This window comes from Protopterus annectens, chromosome 4.part0, assembly GCF_019279795.1.
Source record: "Protopterus annectens isolate FY-2018-M chromosome 4.part0, PAN1.0, whole genome shotgun sequence".
In the NCBI taxonomy this organism is placed as follows: domain Eukaryota; kingdom Metazoa; phylum Chordata; order Ceratodontiformes; family Protopteridae; genus Protopterus; species Protopterus annectens.
In genome coordinates this window covers 1,404,552,137-1,404,572,512 of record NC_056733.1, presented here as the reverse complement: position 1 = coordinate 1,404,572,512, position 20,376 = coordinate 1,404,552,137, and the positions used below count along the sequence as shown (strand labels likewise).

The window sequence follows — 20,376 nt, the reverse complement described above, 5'->3', positions numbered from 1 at the left end:
TAAACTTGCTGATTGTGAATATTTTGATTATACTGCTGTTAAGAACTGTTTGTTTGAATGTTTTAAGCTAACACCTGAAATTTATAGGAAAAAGTTTTGTGAGCGTAGACGCAAGGCAGGTGAAAGTATGTGTGAATATGTTGCTGAACTGAGCACTTAGTTTCATAGGTGGGTGAGTGGATGTCAGGTTACCACTTTTGAAGGGCTAGCACACCTTTTGGTGAGGGAACAACCGCTTAGCACTTTGCCTGAGGACACAAATATCTGGTTAGCTGATAGACAATGTGCTACTTCACATGAGTTGGGGAAGAAGGGAGACCTATACCTAGCAACCAGGGCATCCCTGCACAGAAAGAGACCCTAAGTACTGCTCATGGATCTAAAGGAACCCATGGTGGACAGCCCAGACTGCCCCAACAGAATCTGTCAGTAGCAGTGGAAGCCACTAGTCCAGGTGCACATCCAGGACCTAGGGTTAAATGTTTTGAAAGCAATCAGTGGGGACATGTGGCATACAGATGTCCATGGAGGCAAGGTGGGGAACAAAAGGTGAGAGAGACAGTTAAGTGGAGGAGACAAAATGCCAGTAGTAGGTTGCCTTGAGACAAAAGGGGTACCGAACTACTGTCATGCAGATGTCCTGATAGGGAAGGATTTTGATGAGGCATTACTATGTGTTAATGCTGTTACACGCAGTCAGGCTTCGAGACAAGCATGTTGGTCTGGTAGCCTGGGGGAGATTTAGACAGACCGCATACTTGCAGCCAGGACTGGTGAGGTGGTTACTTCAGGAAGGAAGCTATGCTGTAGCAGTGAGACTGAAGATGAGCCACAGCTGCTTGTGGGTACTGATGTTCCCTTGGACAGAGTGACTGCAACGGTAGAGGTGAGTAGTAGTACCCAGGCTGACAATGAGGCACCACTGTCAGAGGATGCCAGACTTCCTGTGGAAGGGGAGCTGGAAAGGGTTACAAAGAGAGAGTTGAGACAGGCTCAGCTCTCAGACCCTACATTGCAAGGCCTGAGGCAGGTAGCTAGTGAGGTATCTGATTCTCACAGGAAGGGGGAATCTGTATAGAGAGCGGACCCCTGAAGGAGGGCTAGAAGGTGAGAGGGTACAGTGGCTGGTAGTGCCCAGAGCCTACCATTTGGCACTTCTAGCCATAGCCCATAATATTTTCTTTGCAGGTCATATGGGCATAAAATGTACATAGAAATGTATTATGCAGAGCTTCTATTGGACTGGAACATCCAGAGATGTAACAGGGTACTGCAGGACCTGTGAGCAGTGCAAAAAGGTAGGCAAGGCAGGCGACAAGGTGAGAGCTCCTTTAATGCGTTTGCCTGTGATTGAGGAGCCATTTCAGAGGGTAGCTATGGATATTGTGGGGCGTTTGAGTACCCCAAGTTCCACAGGGAAAAAGTCTATCCTAGTGATAGTAGATTATGCTACAAGATGCCCTGAGTCAGTGGCTTTGTCCTCCGTTGAGGCAGAAAAGGTGGCAAATGCTTTGTTAGAGATTTTCAGCAGGGTAGGTTTCCCAAACGAAATACTGACTGACAGAGGTGCCAATTTCATGTCAGACCTGCTGGCTTGTTTGTGAAAGTGTACTGTAGGGTGAAGCACCTGAAGACCACCCCCTACCATCCCCAAACTAATGGTCTGGTTGAGAGGTTAAACTCTACAATCGAGTCCATGCTACGGGCATTTGCAGACCAGTTTAAGAGGGAGTGGGACAAATATTTGCCCCATCTGTTTGCTTACAGAGAGGTTCCCCAGGAATCCACAGGCTTTTCACCCTTTTAGTTGCTGTATGGGCATAGGGTAAGGGGACCTGTAGATTTAATTCATGATGAGTGGGAAGGTGAGTGTCACGGAGTCTGTTGTGGCATAAGTCCTAAACCTCAGGACAAGGCTCAGGGAACACATGGACTTGGCCCTGTAGAACCTGGCAGAAGCCCAACAACAGAAAAAGGTATGGTATGACAGGAATGCTCGAGCTAGAGTGTATGCTGTAGGGCAGCAGGTAATGGTTCTCATTCCTGTCAGACACAGAGCCTACAAAGTGGTAAGAAATGTAAGTGATGTTAACTACATGGTGGGACTGCTAGGCAGGAGTCAGGGGCACAAGGTGTACCATGTTAACATGATGAAACCTTACCATGATAGGGAGGCCCTTGTGCTGAGTATTTGCAGTGGGTTGCAAGAGGAATCTGAGGGAGATCTGGTGATTGATGATCTCAGTGAGGCTCGGACTGAGACCGCAGTGGGAGGGGTAGCAATGTCCCAGCAGCTATCTCCTACTAAGATCCGAGAAATCCGAGCAGTGTTTCAGAAGTTTGGGGACATGTTCACTGGGAAACCAGGGTGCACCCACCTGGTGCAACACCAGGTGGACACAGGACCCCAACGGGCTATTGGGCTGGCCCCTTATAGGGTGCCTGAGAGAGTCAAACAGACTCTGAGGGAGGAAATACAGGAGGTGTTGGAACTAGGGTAATTCAAGAGTCCAACAGTCCCTGGGCCTCCCCAGTGGTGCTGGTGCCAAAGAAGGATGTCAGCACCAGGTTCTGTGTGGACTACAGGAAATTAAATAGTCACTCAGTTTCAGATGCTTACCCCATGCCTAGGACAGATGAGGCCCTAGAGCAGCTGGGTAGGGCTAAGTACCACCATTGAGCTTACCAAGGGTTACTGGCAGTTGCCCCTGACTCCCAGTGCTAGAGAGAGGTCAGCCTTTGTGACTCATGTTAGCTTGTATGAGTTCACAAAGATGCCCTTTGGGATTTAAAATGCCCCAACAACTTTCCAGAGGCTGTTAGACCATATCCTAGCAGGAGGGTTTGCCCTTGCTTACCTAGATGATATTTCCATCTACAGTCATTCCTGGCAAGAGCACCTTCAACATGTGCAGACTAAAGAGGGCAGGGATGACCATTAAGCCCAGCAAATGTCTGGTGGGTATGGCAGAGGTCTCCTACTTGGGACATAGAGTGGGGAGTGGTAAGATCAGGCCAGAACCTGCCAAAGTGTAAGTCTTTCAGGCATGGCCTGCACCTGTTACCAAAAAGCTGGAGAGGGCATTCTTAGGGACAGCAGGGTACTACAGAAAGTTCATCCCCAGTTGTAGTACCATAGCTGCTCCCCTCACAGACCTGACAAGGAAGAACAGGCCAGATAAGGTAGTGTGGACCCCAGCATGTGAGCAGGCATTCCAGGAGCTTAAAGTAGCTTTGGGAGGACCCTCTGTGTTAGCCAGTCCAGATTAGAGCAAAGAATTTGTTGTGCAGGTGGATGCTTCAAACCATGGGGTGGGGGCTGTACTTGTCCAGATTTTTTCAGAGGGAAAAGAGCACCCAGTGGTTTATCTCAATCGTAGGCTCCAACCCAGGGAGGAATGCTATGCAGCTGTAGAAAAGGAATGTGTAGCCATAGTGTGGACACTGCAGAAACTTCAGCCTTATCTGTATGGAAGAAAATTCACTTTAGTGACAGATCACAATCCCCTAACATGGTTGCACAGAGCCAGCCAGCACAATGCCAAGTTGCTACGATGGAGCCTAGGGTTGCAAGCATATGATATGTCAGTTCAGCACCACAGTGGGATTAGCAATGCCAATGCAGATGGGCTTTCAAGACAGGGAATGGGGTAAGGTATACTCAGATAGACCGTAACCGTCTCAAGCAATGTTTCTCAAGGGTTACTTGAAAAACTATTTTAGTTCGGGTGGGGGGGGGGTGAAGATAGGTGAAGGCTGCCAGCCTAGCTCGATAGAATTTTGTAGATAATTCTGTTATTTGTAAATATTAATGTAAGCCACAGGCTTGTTCTCTTAAATGTGAAAAGACTGTATTGGATGTTGAACTGGAAAAAAAATGTAACAACAGTGCACTCTGCTGTAAGAAAGCTGATAAATCAAGCATTGTGAAATTCTTTGATCTAAAACTCGGATCAGAGATGTCTAGAGTGAGGCATTCTACATATTGTTTTGAGGCCAGAGTTAATGGCTCAAATTTACATGTATTACTCTGGCTTCCTGACCAGCTGCAAGATCAAAAGGGCCATTAACCTCTGAGTTTCTATTAGCCTGGGAACCAGAAAGAAATGATGCAATCTGAAATGAATCAGTGGTAGTGTGTTATCAATTTAAGTAGAGAAAGAATGAGGGCATTTAGCATTTGTCTTGAGAACATCCATCTCACCAGCACTCTGCCTGTGTCTGTATGTAAGTAGGAGCTTAGACTTTTTAGTGTTTCTCTTAGGAATAGCTAGGAAACAGGAAGATTAGACTAAGTGTTTTTCTGTGTTGCTGTTAGAACTATTCTACTGTATTATTTTAAGTATTTCTCTGTGATCTCTGAACTCTTGACTAGCACTGTGTAGTAAGAAGTATTGTCTTGTGTTTTTATTTATTATTATTATTATTATTATTATTAAATATTTTAAACCTTTCCCCTGTGGCTGTTTTGTGTAGAGATAATTTAAGCTGTAAAGTACATTGCATGTATATAGTGATACTGTCCAAGTCACTCCAATAAGCTTCATTAACTACAATGCCCTGGGCCAGCTGGTTGATACCCCCACAAGGGGTGCCAACATCTTGGATCTGGTGCTTACCAATGTGGGGGACCAGTGGAGCACCCCCACTGTGAGGTCTTCCCTGGTGAGATCTGACCACAAATCAGTCTCATTCGAAGTAACTATCACACCTGACCCCCCCCCCCCCAGCAGCAACTGAACTAAAAAACTTCTCCAAAGCAGATTATAACCTCTTACAGGGTGGTATAAATGGCATCTGAAGTAGGGAGTTCATTTGTCAGCAACCTGTGGGTCCTGGATCCGATATCGGATCCGAGCCGGCAACTTGTTTCAAGCTAATGGATCCGAGCTCCTAGCTCCTCCCCTCACCCATAATCCTCTGCTAACCCTCCATGACCTCAGATCTAGTTTGCCGCGCTTGTGGATAGCTGGATTCCTGAGAGCTCATCTAGTACTTGGCAGTTAAGTTGATATTTTCTGTCAGCTTTTTTATTTTTTCTCAAAAATATTAAGTGTGTAAGTGTTAGGTACCCTTTAGAGTAAATTTTTTTCTTTTAAGTAGTTTTCCCTCCCTTCGCTGGTCGTTAGAGTGTGTGTGTTGTGTGTTGTGTTTTGGGGCCTGTGTGTGTGTGTTACATTACTTTTCTTTAAGTATGGCTGAGGCCCCAAAAGCCATTTTTTCAAAATGTACCGAGTGTGGCCATAAGCTCTCCCCGGCTGATGGCCACACTCTGTGCGTTCGGTGCCTTGGGGTTGAACACCTCACCTCAGGCTGTACCATTTGTGCAGCGTTCAACCCCAAGGCACTGAAAGAGCGGAGGTCAAAGCTGGTCTTGGCGGGACTTTTACCCCCGGACTCGGCTCCGGCCTCCGCTGCTCCCGTGGCTCCACCACAGGCTGTGGTTGCTGCCATTCCTGCCCCCCTTCCTCCATCCGGGACTCAAACTCCCGCTAAAGTGTCGGAGGACAGGGAGGCCAGGAGGGAGAAATGGAGGGAGAAGCACCACAAGCGGTGGGCCGAGACCTCCGTTTCGGCCCCGCCAGCTAAGCGGGCTTCTCCCTCCACTGCTTCTAGGTCTCCTCCTCCTCGGCTCCGATCCCCTTGTTTCTCCCCAGGGCCCCGAGGAGGAGGAGGCCCAATCTCCATCGAGGTCATCGAGGCGGCATTCCAGGCCTGCCTCGGTGACCTCCTCGAGATCGACCTTTAGTATGTCCGATGCAGACTTGGACCGGATGATGCGAAGGTTCATCCAGGCCCAGCTGCAGATAGGAGTGCTCTTGCCCCCCCCCCCCCTTCGGGGAGGAGCTCGACACCTTTTTTCCATCCTATTGCTCCTTCTCCGACCCGCTACCCGGGTTCGGAGCGTTCAGAGCCGAGCAGCGTTGGAGCCGGGGGTGGGTCGGCACCGACAGTACTTGGTACTTCGGATCCGACCATGACCTCGAGCCTGTTGGATCCGACCTCTCGGAGCCGTGGCCCGAGCTTCGGATCCGAGGGATTCAGTGTGCCTTCGGCTCCGTCCAGGTCGGAGCGCACCGGTCCTTCGGATCCGATGGTCTCGGCGCCGGTTCCGATCCCTTCATCGGATCCGAGTGGGAACCTACTTTCTGATCCAAGAGAGAGTGGTTCCCCCTCGGCTTTCGATGTTGTGGAGAGGGCTCTGTTGCAAGCATCCGGACCCTCGGTCCTTGTCTCGGCTCCTCCCTGCACACCCTCTCTGCTGGGCCAGGCTTCCATCACCCGGCCAAAGGGACAGCCTGCTTCAATGTCCCAGATGGTTCCATTGGAACAGGATGTAGCTGGCGAGGCCTCCTAGGACAGCCCCCCCGAGGAAGTGCCCTGCAAGCATAAGTGCAAGAGGAGGCACGTGGACTCCCCTGAGTCCTTAACTGAGGACACGGACTTGGAGGAAGGGGAAGGCTCCCCAAGATCACCCCCTGAGGATGTCTCCTTTGGAGACATCATGGAGATGCTGAGGATCAGAGGTGGGTGGTCTGCCCCCAAGTCTTCCTCCAACGAGTCCGTGTTTCTGGAGGCATTCGAAGCAGGCCCGTCTACCTCTTGGGTGTCCCCTCCGGCCGAACCCTTGGTGGACCTCATTACCACCAGGGCATGGAAGGATCCGGACACCGTGGAGCCAATACCAAAACGCCTGGACAGGATACTTAGCCCCCCTCAGACCGATCGCACTGGAGTAAGGACCCCCCCCCCATAGATACCATGTTGACGACGGCAGCCACGAAGAGGGAACTGGCTCAGGAGAGCCCCTCAGTCCATCCAACGAGCAAGGAGTCCCGCTCGATGGACCGCTTAGGGAAGCGAGTTTTTAGTTCAGCGACCTTCTCGGTAAGGTCTCTGAACTATATGGCACATGTTATCAGGATGCAGCGGGATCTTATCAAAGAATACGCTGCCTCCCCTCCTGAGTCCATGTCGGCGGATGACAAGCAATTGTACTCCACCCGAATGGCCACTCTGAGATCAATTTCAAATACCTCTATGCGGCTGTTGTCCCACGCCACAGAGGGAGCCGCTAGAGCTAGCGGAGCAGGCCTAGTCATGAGACGTCAGGCCTGGCTCCGTCATTGTGACTTTGCGGAGCCTTTTAAAGGGTCTTTTGCGAACGCCCCTTTCGATGGTTCTGCCCTATTTGGCAAAACTGTTCGCGAGACACTTGTCCAGAGCAAGAAAGACGGGAAGACGTCTGCCATCGGAATCCGCTTCTCTGCTCCCCAGCGGTCCTTTTCGAATAACCAAAAGGGTCAGAAGAAGATGTGGTTCCGGAAATCACAACATTCCCAACCCGCTCCAGACAACCAGTCCTTCCGTGGCAGAGGAGGACAGGGAGGACGCCGCCCCAGGGGCAGAGGGGCTCCGAGAAACTTTGGGTCCAGAGAACCTTTCTTTGAACGGCCCACGCAGCAGCCCTGAAGGGTTGCCCGGCTGCTCCACTCTGGAGGCAGTCGGGGGGGGGGCTTCTTGGAGCACCTAGCGGCATGGGAGTCCATCACGACAGACCGCTGGGTGCTTCGTATTATATCCAGAGGGTACAAAATACCATTACTCCATGTCCCCAAATTCAAGAACCTCCCCGATGTACCACCCGATCAGAGGGAGGCCGCAGCCGCAGAAATTCAGCAGCTGCTAAGAAAAAAAGACATCCAGCCTGTCCCCCAAGACCAGCTCGGATTAGGGTTCTACTCCAGGTTCTTTTTGGCGCCAAAAAAGACGGGGGACTTGAGACCGATCCTAGACCTTTCCCGCTTGAACCTGTCAGTAACCAAGGAAAAATTCCGAATGGTCACTCTTCAGTCTATTCTCCCCCTTCTAAGGGAGAACAATTGGATGTGCTCTATAGACCTCAAGGATGCGTACTACCACATTCTAATGGACAGACGATCCAGGAGGTTCCTCCGCTTCCGGCTGGGAGCCAGTCACTACCAGTTCAGGGTCCTTCCCTTTGGCCTCACCACAGCCCCCAGGGTGTTCACCAAGGTATTAGCAGTGATTGTGGCCCACCTGAGACTCCAGGGAATACAGGTCTTTCCGTACCTGGACGACTGGCTCCTGACCGCCCCAACAAGGCATCTACTTTGCTCAGCCAGAGATTTCTTTCTCCGCCTAGCCCCACAGTTAGGCATCACCATCAATGCTGACAAATCCCTTCTGGCCCCGACACAAGTTATAGAATTCATAGGAGCCAGAATAGACACCAGAGAGCTACGAGCCTTTCTAACATCCGAGAGAATCCAGAATTTGCAACTCCATGTGCGGGCTATCCTCCAATCAGAGACTTCACCAGCGGAATTGGTCCTGAGGGCACTAGGCTCCATGCTGGCAGCGATTACACTCCTTCCTTGCGCCCGTCTGAACATGCTGGTACTGCAGTGGACACTTCTAGTGCAGTGGTCCTTTCTATCCCTTCCTCTTCATCACCTCATTGCTATCAGCAAGGCTTGCAGGAGGGCTCTATTATGGTGGCTCCAAACTTCGGACCTCCATACGGGCCGTCCCTTCTGCACCTCTCCCCCTCTCGCCACGGTGACCACAGACACCTCCCGCCTCGGGTGGGGGGGGCATTATTCAGGCAGGACGGTCCAAGGCACGTGGAACGACACAGAGACCTCCCTGCATATCGACGTTCTGGAGATGAGAGCGGTGCTGTTCGCGTTGCAAGCACTTCAGGATCTCCTCCCCATTGGAATGATTGCAATTCAGTCAGACAACATGTCGGTTGTCTGGTACATCAACAAACAGGGGGGAACCAGATCTTACCCTCTATGCCGCGAAGCCATGAGAGTGTGGGAATGGGCGATCTCCTCCAACCGCTTTCTGATTGCAACGCACATTCCGGGACAGACCAACATCCTAGCGGACAAACTCAGTCAAACCCTTCTTACCCCGTACGAGTGGTTTCTCAGTCCACTAGTAGCAAAGCAGATATTTGCAATATGGGGGCAACCCTGCTGCGATCTTTTTGCGTCTCCCTCAAACACCAAATGCGGCAATTTCTTCGCTCTGATTCCCCCTCCAGGGGAAACTCCAAAAGACGCTCTGGAGCATGCTTGGCCACCCGGTCTACTTTATGCCTATCCTCCTCTACCTCTGATGCTGCAACTCTTAGAGAAAGCCTCGCGGTTGGGGAGCAGGATGATCCTCATTGCCCCATTCTGGCCTCGGCAAATTTGGTTCCCTTACCTGTGGTCTCACCTAGTGAATCCTCCTTGGATTCTGGATCCCAGTCCGGATCTAATCTCCCATCCGTCGAACTTACCGACCCCAAACCTGGACAATCTGAAACTGACAGCTTGGTTGCTCCAGTTCCACTCCTAGTTAGGACTCCCGGTATCTCTTCACCAGTCAAAGCCATCCTTGTGGCAGAACATAAGCCCTCCACCAGGAAAGTGTACCGCAGTAAATGGAAACGTTTCTCCATCTGGGCGGAGCATCATGATCTAGATCCCTTTACGGCTCCTCTTCCGTCCATATTAGACTTCCTAACCAAACTTTTTCAGGAAGGCGCTAGTTGTTCAACTGTCAAAGTGCAATTGGCAGCCATTTCACATTACCATGTGGGACATGATACAGGGCCTTTGATGTCGGCCAAGTTGTGTAAAACCTTTCTCAAGGGCACCTTCTTGCTTAGACCCCCTATAAAAGAAGCCGTACCACCGTGGGATCTTTCACTAGTTCTTCAAGCCTTGACTGCTCCACCTTTTGAACCCGTTGCTTCAGTAGATCTCAAATTTTTGTCCTGGAAAACAGCATTCCTTGTAGCCATCACTTCAGCAAAAAGAGTTTCGGAGCTTCAAGCTCTTTCTGTGAAGCCTCCTTATTTGATCTTTCACCCAGACAGAGTGTACCTCAGGATCAATCCTTCTTTTCTTCCCAAGATAGCATCAGAAACCAACATAAATCAATCCATAAATTTACCGGTCTTCTTACCTAAATATCAGAATAAAGGAGAGTACAAGCTGCACTCATTAGATGTTCATAGGCAGCTTCGCATTTATACTCGTAGAACAGCTGGTCATAGACAATCCGACCAGCTGTTAGTTTCCTTTGCCAAATTTAATTTGGGGAGACCAATATCAAAAGTATCTCTATCACGCTGGATTTCTCAATGTATCCTATTGGCGTACCAAGCCTCTGGGAGACCCGCACCGGAAGGAGTTCGTGCACATTCCACTCATTCCATCTCTACTTCTGCGGCCTTCAAGTCTAGAGTTCCTTTGGATGATATTTGTTCAGTAGCCACTTGGGCTTCATCTCATACCTTTATTAACCACTACAAACTGGACGTGATTTCTAGAGGGAGAGCATCCTTTGGCTCTGCGGTGCTTCGCAATATCCTTCCATGATGGCCACCCAAGGTTCAGGTAGCTGGGGACTCTGTCCCACAGGTTGCTGACAAATGAACTCCCTACTTCAGATTAAGAAGTTATGTACTCACCATAACGTTCCATCTGAATAGGTAGCTTCATTTGTCTGCAACCATCCCGCCCTCCTTCCCCCTGGCCTTCTTCGGATTTTTTTAGTTGGATACCCGTTTTTGGGTATTTATTGACGGGCAAACTCGATCTGAGGTCATGGAGGGTTAGCAGGGGATTATGGGTGGGGGGAGGAGCTAGGAGCTCAGATCCATTAGCTTGAAACAAGTTGCCGGCTCGGATCCGATATCGGATCCAAGACCCACAGGTTGCAGACAAATGAATCTACCTACTCAGATGGAACGTTATGGTGAGTATATAACTTCTTATTCACTGCACTCCCTCCACCAGATGGAATTGGCACTTATGCTGAGTTCTGTACCAGTGTTTTATACAAACACCTGTATAACTGTATTGACTTGGCTGTAGCCAATAAGACCAAAACAAGCTCCTCAAGGAAGAGCAGATCTGCCTAGTGGACAACTGCCATTAACAGGCTTTACAATAAGAGAAAGAAATTGCTGTCTAAGAGTAAGAGGGAGCGAGCCCTAAACTGGAAACACTCCCTCCTGAGCTTAAACAAGTAAGTAAGACTTCTTGTGAAGTCCTTCAAAGCAAACTACGAATCCAGAGTAGCTTCCTCAACTAAGGACAACCATAAGGCGTTCTTTAGTTTCATCCATAACCTAAAAGGAAAGGCCCGGATTTGTGAGGAACTGTTAGTTAATGATACCACATATACTGAGCCTGTGGGCATAGCTAACCTGTTGGCCGACAGGCTCTATGAAAACTTCACTACCCTACCCCCACCACAAGAACCCCACCTGTTGGCTGATAGGTTCTTAGGTTCTGTGAAAACTTCACTACCCTGTCCCCACCACAAGAACCCCATGACATCCCTACTTACCTGTCCCTTACCTTGTATCTCTAAAGAGCAGGTCATAAATGCCCTCCCTAAAGCCAAAAACACAGCATCCATGGGACCTGATAACATCCCAGGCTGCATCTTACATGGGCTCCAACAAGAATTAGCAACACCATTGGGTACTCTTTTCAGTCATAGTCTAAGCACTGGCTTTGTCCCAGCTGAATGGAAAATGAGCACTGTTATTCCCTTGTACAAAGGTGGTGCTTCCACTGACTATAGACCTATTAACCTGACTAGCCTTATCTGCAAGGCCATAGAGCGAATCATCATGAACCTTGTCAACAAAGATATAGGTAATCTCCAAACACTTGACCCTACTTAGTTTGGATTTGTCAAAGGGAGATCATGCCTGTTAAACTTGGTGGACTTTTTCGAGATAGTCTTCAAGGCCGTTGACAAGGGGACATCTGTGCATTCAGCCTACCTAGACTTAGCAAAGGCTTTTGACACTATCCTCCACTCAGACATTATTGACAAACTCACCCAGCTAGGTATCAACCCTTATGTCATTAGATGGGTCACTAACTGGCTCACTGATAGAACACATATAGTCAAAATAGGGGAATCTACCTCCAACAGCAGACCTGTAACCAGTGGTGTTCCACAGGGATCAGTCCTGGGACCTCTTCTGTTTGGAATCTATTTCTCTAAAGTACAAGGAAAAACTAAAGGTCTGTGGCTGACAAAGTTTGCTGATGACTGCAAACTGGGAGTGGTGATAGAATTTCCAAATGATGTCAACATCCTACAAGAGGCTCTTACACAAACAAATGATTGGTGACAAAGTCAAGGCCTTAAACTCAATCCAAAAAAATGTATTATCATCCCTTTTGGTAAGAGTGATATTCCTGCTAACTACGATATCAATAACAGCACCCTAAGTATGCACTCAGTGGTGAGAGACCCGGGCACACAGGTTGGCAGCAACCTTACCTTTGACCACCATGTCTCCACAGTGGTAAGAAGGGCATTCTATATTGCTCACCTCATAAGTAAGGACATTGCCTCCAGAAAAAAAGAAGTTATAACCTCCCCGTACTCTTCCCTCATCAGACTAGTAATTGAGTACAACACCCCTTTTAGTATGTACCCTTTCAAGCACTGGCAGCAGTTGGAGAACCCACAAAGGTTCCTCAGAAGGAAAATTCAAGGTCTTCAGCATCTGTCGTATGTGGATCATCTGAAATCACTTGACACTTTATCCTGTTTCATACAGACTACTCAGAGGTGATCTCTGCCTTGCATATAAGGCAGTCTCTGACCCTGCTTTATTGGGAATGCTGCATATCCGCAAGTTAAATGGTACACGGGTTACTTACTCTAAAGACCTTAACCTGTTATGTAACATTAATAGAAACTGCTAGAGGGGCAAATTTGTCTCCCAGAGGTTGCCACACCTTTGGAACAGACTCCCACCTCATGTCAAACAGAGCACCTTATTGACTCTCTTCAGACCCATTTTTGACAATTTGATGGGTAACCGTAAATTCACCCCTGGGGTTCCACCTGTGTCCCTCTTGGACACTGGCATTAGGTACTGATTGTAGACTTGGCTAGGCCTGTAAGGGCCCTAGGCTTAGGGCCATTACCCTAGTAACTTCCAGTGGTCCTATGAATCAAGATTTATGAATAACAATGTAGTTAGGGATCAGTTCATCAGATTAAGTCCCTTGGTTAGTGACAATGAGACATTTGACGTACAGGTTCTTCATCTTAAACAGCTTTTCAGAGAGAGGGATTACCAAGAGTTACTTCTCAGCAGGCTTATTGATGAAGTTAAGAGTTGTTTCAGGTTCACAAAGGTTTCCCCATTTTGTTGTCAGGTTTACCAGTAAGTCTTAAAGAAGCAGGTATGGGCTGTTCTTCAGATTTAAGTAGAACAAGAAATTTTCCTTTACCTATATCTTTAGACACTTGCAATATCAGAAAAATTATAACATCATACTAGGCAACAGTGATTTAAGTTCTGTTATTGGGTCTGAACCTAAGTTTAGCTGTAAGAAGCATTTTGATTTGAGAAAGCTTTTTCAGAACATTCCTACTGTAGTTACTAGGAACAACGGGATGTTTTGGTGTAATGCTTGGAAATGTTGTTGGTTCATCAGTGAGGGATCAGGCGTTGTGTTGTGGCACAATGGTATACAGTTTTGGGCCAAAAGTAGGTTCACTTGTAATTCTACTTTCATCCTTTATCTAGCTACTTGTGAAACATGTAATTTTTTTCTGTGTAGGGAAGTTAACAGAAAGCAATCAAAGAGAATTTATGAACTTGTAAGCCATCAAAAAGAAGGATGCCACAAATGCTTTAGGCAAACACTTACTGACTTTCTTTAATTAAAAAAAATGTTTTTGTTGTTGTTCTTTATGTTATACCCAGTTCTTTTTGTGGGGATATTAATTACCTCTTAGAGGCGAGGGAATTAAACTAGCAGATATTTTTACAGGCTAACAAATTACCAGGTTAAAATGAGAACATCAATGTTAAGTGTTTGCTTAAATTTAAGTAATAGTTTTTAGATTTATAAATATTTTATTTGTCATTTGCTGTTTGTATTATATCTGGATTAATTTATTGTTTTCACCATATACAGTTCTTAAACATTTTATTTGGTTGATATTACTTTAACAACTATGGCTATTTATATCATGTCATGTGACTAGTGATGTATTTAAGGGAAGGGTTGTCCTCCATTTTGTTTTTAGCTCTGATAAAGTTCATAATTAAATTTAAACAAAATTGCCCAGCTTAAACTTTGGTCCCGATTTGTTTGTTTTTTGGTTCCTTTTTCTTTTGGTGCTGCATCAGCTGATTGTAGTTTCTTCAAGCTAATTTTTTTCAGTATATATAGATATGTAGATAGATAGATATTTATGTATCTACATACATACACACACAAACACACACACAAATAATGTGTGTGTGTGTGTGTGTGTGTGTGTGTGTGTGTGTGTGTGTGTGTGTGTGTGTATATATATATATATATATTTTTTTTTTTTTTTTTGTGTGTATGTATATATATATATATATATATATATATATATATATTTGTGTGTGTGTGTGTGTATGTATGCATACATATATATATATATATATATATATATATATATATATATATAGATAGATAGATAGATAGATAGCAAGGCAGTATTCTTATCACCATTTCATGCCATCTATGCTGCTTGTTTGCTTTGCATTTCTTAAGCTTTTGTCACATCTTCCATGCATTTGTTAAACTTGTGTTGTACAATCTGTTCTGTCCATGACATTTATGTTGTTTCCTTATGTTTCTCCTGCTTTTTCACACTTCCATGCTTTAACTGCTAGTGTGCTACAGTTGCCAATCATTTTTTAATCTTTTATTTACTTACTGGTGTATAATGATAGTTATGAACTTTCTTGCATATATTCCTGGAAATGTAATTTTCTTTGATAATGTTATGGCATATTGCTGTGTGCTGTCTTGTGTTGCTTATGCAAAACCAGTCACCAGAAACAGTGTTAGTAAAAACAGAAAACCCGAAGAAGGAAAATGTGTGTGCTGCATCTTTTTGACTTTTCCTCTGTGATCTGCACTAAACTTGAGGGTCAGAGTTAGACATACTGCATACTTTAGTGTGTGTGTGGTAGCTAATACTGCAAGTTTTTTTTTTTTTGCCAGACAGGTTAGCTATGGTTCTGGCACTAATGGATATTTTTGTCGGATGCAAAGATTCAGCAGATGTTGACTGTATCAGTAGCGCAGCATCACAGACCACTTCTGACTTTTCACATTGCACATCAGTGTTACAGGCTAATCCCGTTTTCTGTTTATTTCTTACCTTTTGTAATGTATTGCTGTTGAATTTTTAAGATAGCTTGCAATTGCTTGTTATTTGTTCCAGTGAACATTCACTGCTGTTTGTTGCTTGCTTCTTTGGGAACTTAACCACACTGTTAAGATCCAATTAATTGTGCTCACAGATGTCAAATGACTCACTGTGAAAGAATTTCAGTTTCCTTTCCTTTCTGACCTCTTTCCAGCTACATCATCAACGTAACGTTCACTGTAATTGCATATGTTAGCCAGACCTCTCAGTATCCTTGTCAAAAATGTCTGAAATTTAACCATGAACCTAGAGAAGAAATATAGATAGGCACAAATGCAGTCTAAGATCTTCTCAGTTTTTGTTGTCTTCTCTTTGCATCACTTTTTGCTAGAAGAGGAATATAATAACCACTGCTGGTATCCCACAAAGAACAGTATGCCAAGACAAACTGTTACATTGTTACCAGTCCTTCTAGTACAAAGACTGAGTTTGTAAAGCACTAGCTGCTTCTGTTTTTCTACTGGCTGTGAGTCAGGGCATTCACTTTCTTAGTATGATGACTTCATCTTTGAATCTGTTCAGGTTTTGTCCTATTAGAACCACCGCATCCCATCACTGTTTCTCTCTCTCTGGTACTATAGTGCTGCAGATTGAAACCAAAATATTGTGGCTAAGAGCTTTAAGCTTGTAATAGTGCATAGATTTTAATGCGATTGTTCCTGTGTTTGTAATGATGTTCAAGTTATGCATGTGATGGTGCCTGAGCATCTAATAGGGCCCCAAGATGTGTGTAAGTTTGTGTCTAAAAATGACTTTCCTGTTTCCAGGCGTGTTACATTTCCTCCCACAACAGCAGGCTTGATTTGTAGGTTTTGTCGATGTCTCATTGGGACAGTATAGTTTCCAACTGCAGATATCTTCACAATGCCCACTAAACCCATTATGCATTCATGATGGAACTTCCAGTAATCAAGATTGCACTGTTATTCCTTACCGATACACGACATCCCACTGATCCATGTATAGAGCATTACCGTGCTGGATAATCCATGTGTATGCCTCACTGTGCAGGATTACCTAGGTATGCCACCTGCTATGGCAGACTGTGGTGTTGTATACTGCACTGCAGATGTTTGAGCATCTCCAGTCAAGAACAACATTGATGTCAGGGAGTTCCTCCATCAATTTCTCAACTGATGAGCGTCAGCTTATATCTGGTGAGTTTCACTTGTCAGTCAGATTATTTAAGTCAGTGGAGAATTTGAAAACATGTATGCAGTCATGTTTAGTAGGCTTCTCTTTAGAGGCGGAGAAGAGAAGTCATGAAAGCAAAGCACGAACGTGTATGTTATTAAACAATTTGGTCACGGTCTGTATTCTTTGACAAGTGAAAAGCATAATAACATTTCCAAACAGACATGAAGGGTGAGTAAGTAGTGAAGTATAGCAACAGAGTATTACTAAGCAAGTCAGAGTATGAAGAAAAGAAATAAGCAGATGGGTGGATTGATACACGTTTAGAAAGTAAAGAAACTGGATAAACTGGAAGAAAGATAACATTAAAAGAGGTCTTAATTTCATGTTGCTTAAGACCAATTTAGAGAGTAATTTGTGATTGCTTTCCATCTGGATATTTCTTTTATGTGTTTATCATGTTCCATCTGCTTTGCCTTGTCCATGGGGCATGGCTGAAAAAAAGAGTCCTTTTGTCCTTTCTGCTTATGTAGCTGTTAAAAGGATAAGCAACTAAACAAACAAAATAAATTGTAGTTCTGTTATTCTGTTTGTTTCACACTACTGGTTTTGTTTTTACGTGAACACTGTAAGAAAATTTTGCACCTTACCACTACTGAATTATGTTTGCTTGAAAACAGTATAAATGTCTTTTCCAAGTAACTATATGATATACATTGTTTCCTGAAGATCTGCACTAGGCATATTGCCAGACATTACAATGCCAAAATAACAGTTCTGAAATAAAGTGTAAAATGTGGGAGCTGATTAACACATTATTACTTGCCAGTTTAAAAGTAGGTTAGACCGTTTCATAACATAGGTAAGTAGCATGAAGATGTGAATTATGTGCAGGTGTTTTTAAGGTACTTCAGCTAGATAGATTACAAGCAGTAATGTGTTAATGCAGAATGACATTGTCAGTGACTCAGCTTCCACTCAAAAGGGTAACGTTTTTGCATTTAGATGAAAGCTTTTATGGCACACAGTCCATTGTCTGCAAAACAAATTATCTGAGTACAGCAGCAACTGAAAAATGTCAAGACAGCAGTTTGGCACCACACCAACTGCTAATCTGAAGTCCACATAAGGTTACTGTAATTTCAATATCAAATCGCAGAAATGATTTACTGCATTAGTCCATAGGTTTACCTGCATAAAGTGGTCACTGCACCTGTTTAGTGTTGTACTAATTGGTTGGAAAGAGGATCTCCTTGGCTAACTCCATATTACACAACAGCATATCATCTGTTTCTAATACTGGCTAAACGATCATTTAACCTTTTTTAATGCTTTTGGCAGAGCAGTATCCATTAATGTTATATTTGAAATGATATATGTACAGTTTATATACGCAGGATAAATGTATTCTTGCAAGATATTTGTTACTGACTGCATCTTCACAGATGCTTTGTGCGTACAAGTGCATTTGTGTTGTGTGTAATATGCATTAATGTGTGTGTGTGTGTGTGTGTGTGTGTGTGTGTGTGTGTGTGTGTGTGTGTGTGTGTGTGTGTGTGTGTGTGTGTGTGTGTATATGACTTAATGGGTGAGGTAATGAGTTGTAAAATAATTAGAATATGAAGACTTGGAAAATGATCTTCTTCACTTTAAGTTGCATCTTCAGCAGCACTATGATTATTACAAAGTTCAGATTTATGAGTTGCATTTTACTGACCAGAGTGTAACTGCATGCAATAGTAATACAAAAAGAAACTGTATATTCTGCTATATGGGGGCTTGTTGCAAGTAATGCAGGTAGTACAGGTCCATAAAAAATTTGTAGCTTAAAAGATAGGGCGGGGGTTCTGTTATGCTTGTGTCACGAGATATTGATTGACAGCATTTATGTGGGTAGTCATCTGGTCCTATGATGGTCTTCGGTCTTTACCTGAGGCATCTCATGGAAGGAATCTGCTATAGATTTCTCATCTGTGTATGATTTGGGTGGGATACATAACAGTAAGTTCTTGTTTAATGACCAGATGATGGCCTTAATCAACACAGCGTTAGAAGTGATAGCTGTGTCGTGGTAGCAGCTCAGGACAGGTATAGCAAGACACCATTACAAGATATGTAATAGCTAAGTAAAATAAAACAAGATTGAAGAAGACAAAGTTACAAGGTGTGCAGTGACTGAGTAAGTTAAAACAGGATTGGGAAGTCAGCAATATAAGCAGCCAGTAACAAAATCTGCTGTCCACATGTGACAGCATCAGCAGGAAAAGAAGTGTTGTGAAGTTAGCTTCAGACCAATAGCCATTAGGGCGCAGTGTGGTAACTAGCTGACCATCACTTAGCATAAGGTAATACACAGTAACTTACATATTTTCTGCATGCACTTATGGTATGAGTCACTTATGAGCTATGAGTTGTCAGAACGTGCTTGAGCATCATTATACAACAGAGATGAGAAACCGTCTGACCACAGTTTTAATTGCTGCATGGGTATGTTAAAGTAGTGTAAGCAAGGGTTTATCAAGTTACCAGTAGTAATAGAACAGGAAAAGATGTTTCAGAGCAGCACTCAGAGCTCAGCATAGCTGAAGACATAAGTAAAAATCAAGAAGAAACAGTAAAAGGGTGAGGATAGTGGTGCAGCTATGACTACATGTAGCTGTTATTCTGAAGTGCGCAAAGTCAGAAGAAATTGAGGAAAAAAGGTCAGTTAATCACATGTTGGATGATGTACTGTATGAAAATGGCATCAAAGGCACAATTAGGAGCTTTGAACATAACGTGAAAGTAAAAAAATCACCAGTATTCCATGTGAAGTATAAGATCACCGCTCCTTGTTAAATCTGTGGTTGTCATTGTAAAAAACACCAGTCTGTTAAGCTGTTTTATTTTTTGCTGTTTTTTTTTTTTTTTTTTTTTTCTTCTTCAGTAGACCAACCTGGAAGAAAAATAAAGGCAAAGCAAATGGAAACAAAGCGGAAACAAACAGACAGACAGAAAAGCATTTCTGAGAAAAAAGAGAAATTGAAGTCAGCAAACACAAACACATCCTTACTTGGGCAGCTTGGTAAGCAGAGTTAGTTTATTGGTTGTGTGTGTGTGCAAAACAGAAAGCTCGTCACCACCACTGGACTCAAATGCTTTTATCGTACATACACAGCAAGGTGGCATTTTACTGGTGAGTGACTCTGCAAATTTGTATGTAATGTGTATGCTATGAGAAAGCAACGTTACTTCTCACTTGCACCACCAGACCACTGAAGTGGATTGGTAAGTGTTGGGGCCATAAAAATGCTCTTTGCTGCACTGTTTCTTTAAAGGTACACATTATTTAATTGCCTTTGAATAGAAAAACACTGGAAAAAGATATTGTAGCCATACCTCTCAACCTCTTAGTGCATGAAAACTGGACAAAAGCTGACATAATGGGGGGGGGGGCGAAGGCACAAAAATAGGGACAGATTTTAAATGTTGTTGTTATAAACTTAAAAAGTTCCTAGAATAACAGGATCTGTCTTAGCTTGCATTTTTCTGACGGGTATGAAGTCTGAAACTGAAATGTATGGTATTATTTAGTGACTTCATCCCTCAGATGACCCCAGCAATTTGCTAGAAAACCACAGATTTTATGAGAGACAGACTAAAAATATGAGACAAACATGTGGATGTTCTGCAAAACTCTGGACAGTTGAGGGGTGTGATTGTAGTTATAGTTGTCTGTAGAAAAGAAGAGAGAGCAGACATTTTATTAACTGATATAGTGTATTATAATGGAATTGTATATAATTTTGTTGAACCCCACAAAACCATGTTCACATAAATTGTAAGTCTTGCAAAACAAGTCCACTGATATAGAGCGAGTAAAACAGACATTCTTTTCTCATGAGCTAAAATTTCAGAAATTCTGCTATGGGTGTAATTTCCAGACATTGTTGATAGTGCAGTTGTCATCTTTTAGTGTGTTTGCAAGTAACTAGA

The 20,376-nt window shown here is 44.4% G+C and overlaps 1 protein-coding gene across 1 annotated transcript in view; it reads left to right on the top strand.

Annotated features, from left to right (window-relative positions):
- The window catches only part of JADE2 (jade family PHD finger 2), a 1,051,451-nt gene that overhangs the window by 1,002,259 nt on the left and 28,816 nt on the right, over nucleotides 1-20,376 (top strand). Inside the window, exon 11 of the mRNA XM_044069238.1 lies at nucleotides 19,328-19,465. Within this exon, the coding sequence (XP_043925173.1) occupies nucleotides 19,328-19,465 (138 nt within the window). The remainder of the gene's footprint in view (nucleotides 1-19,327; nucleotides 19,466-20,376) is intronic.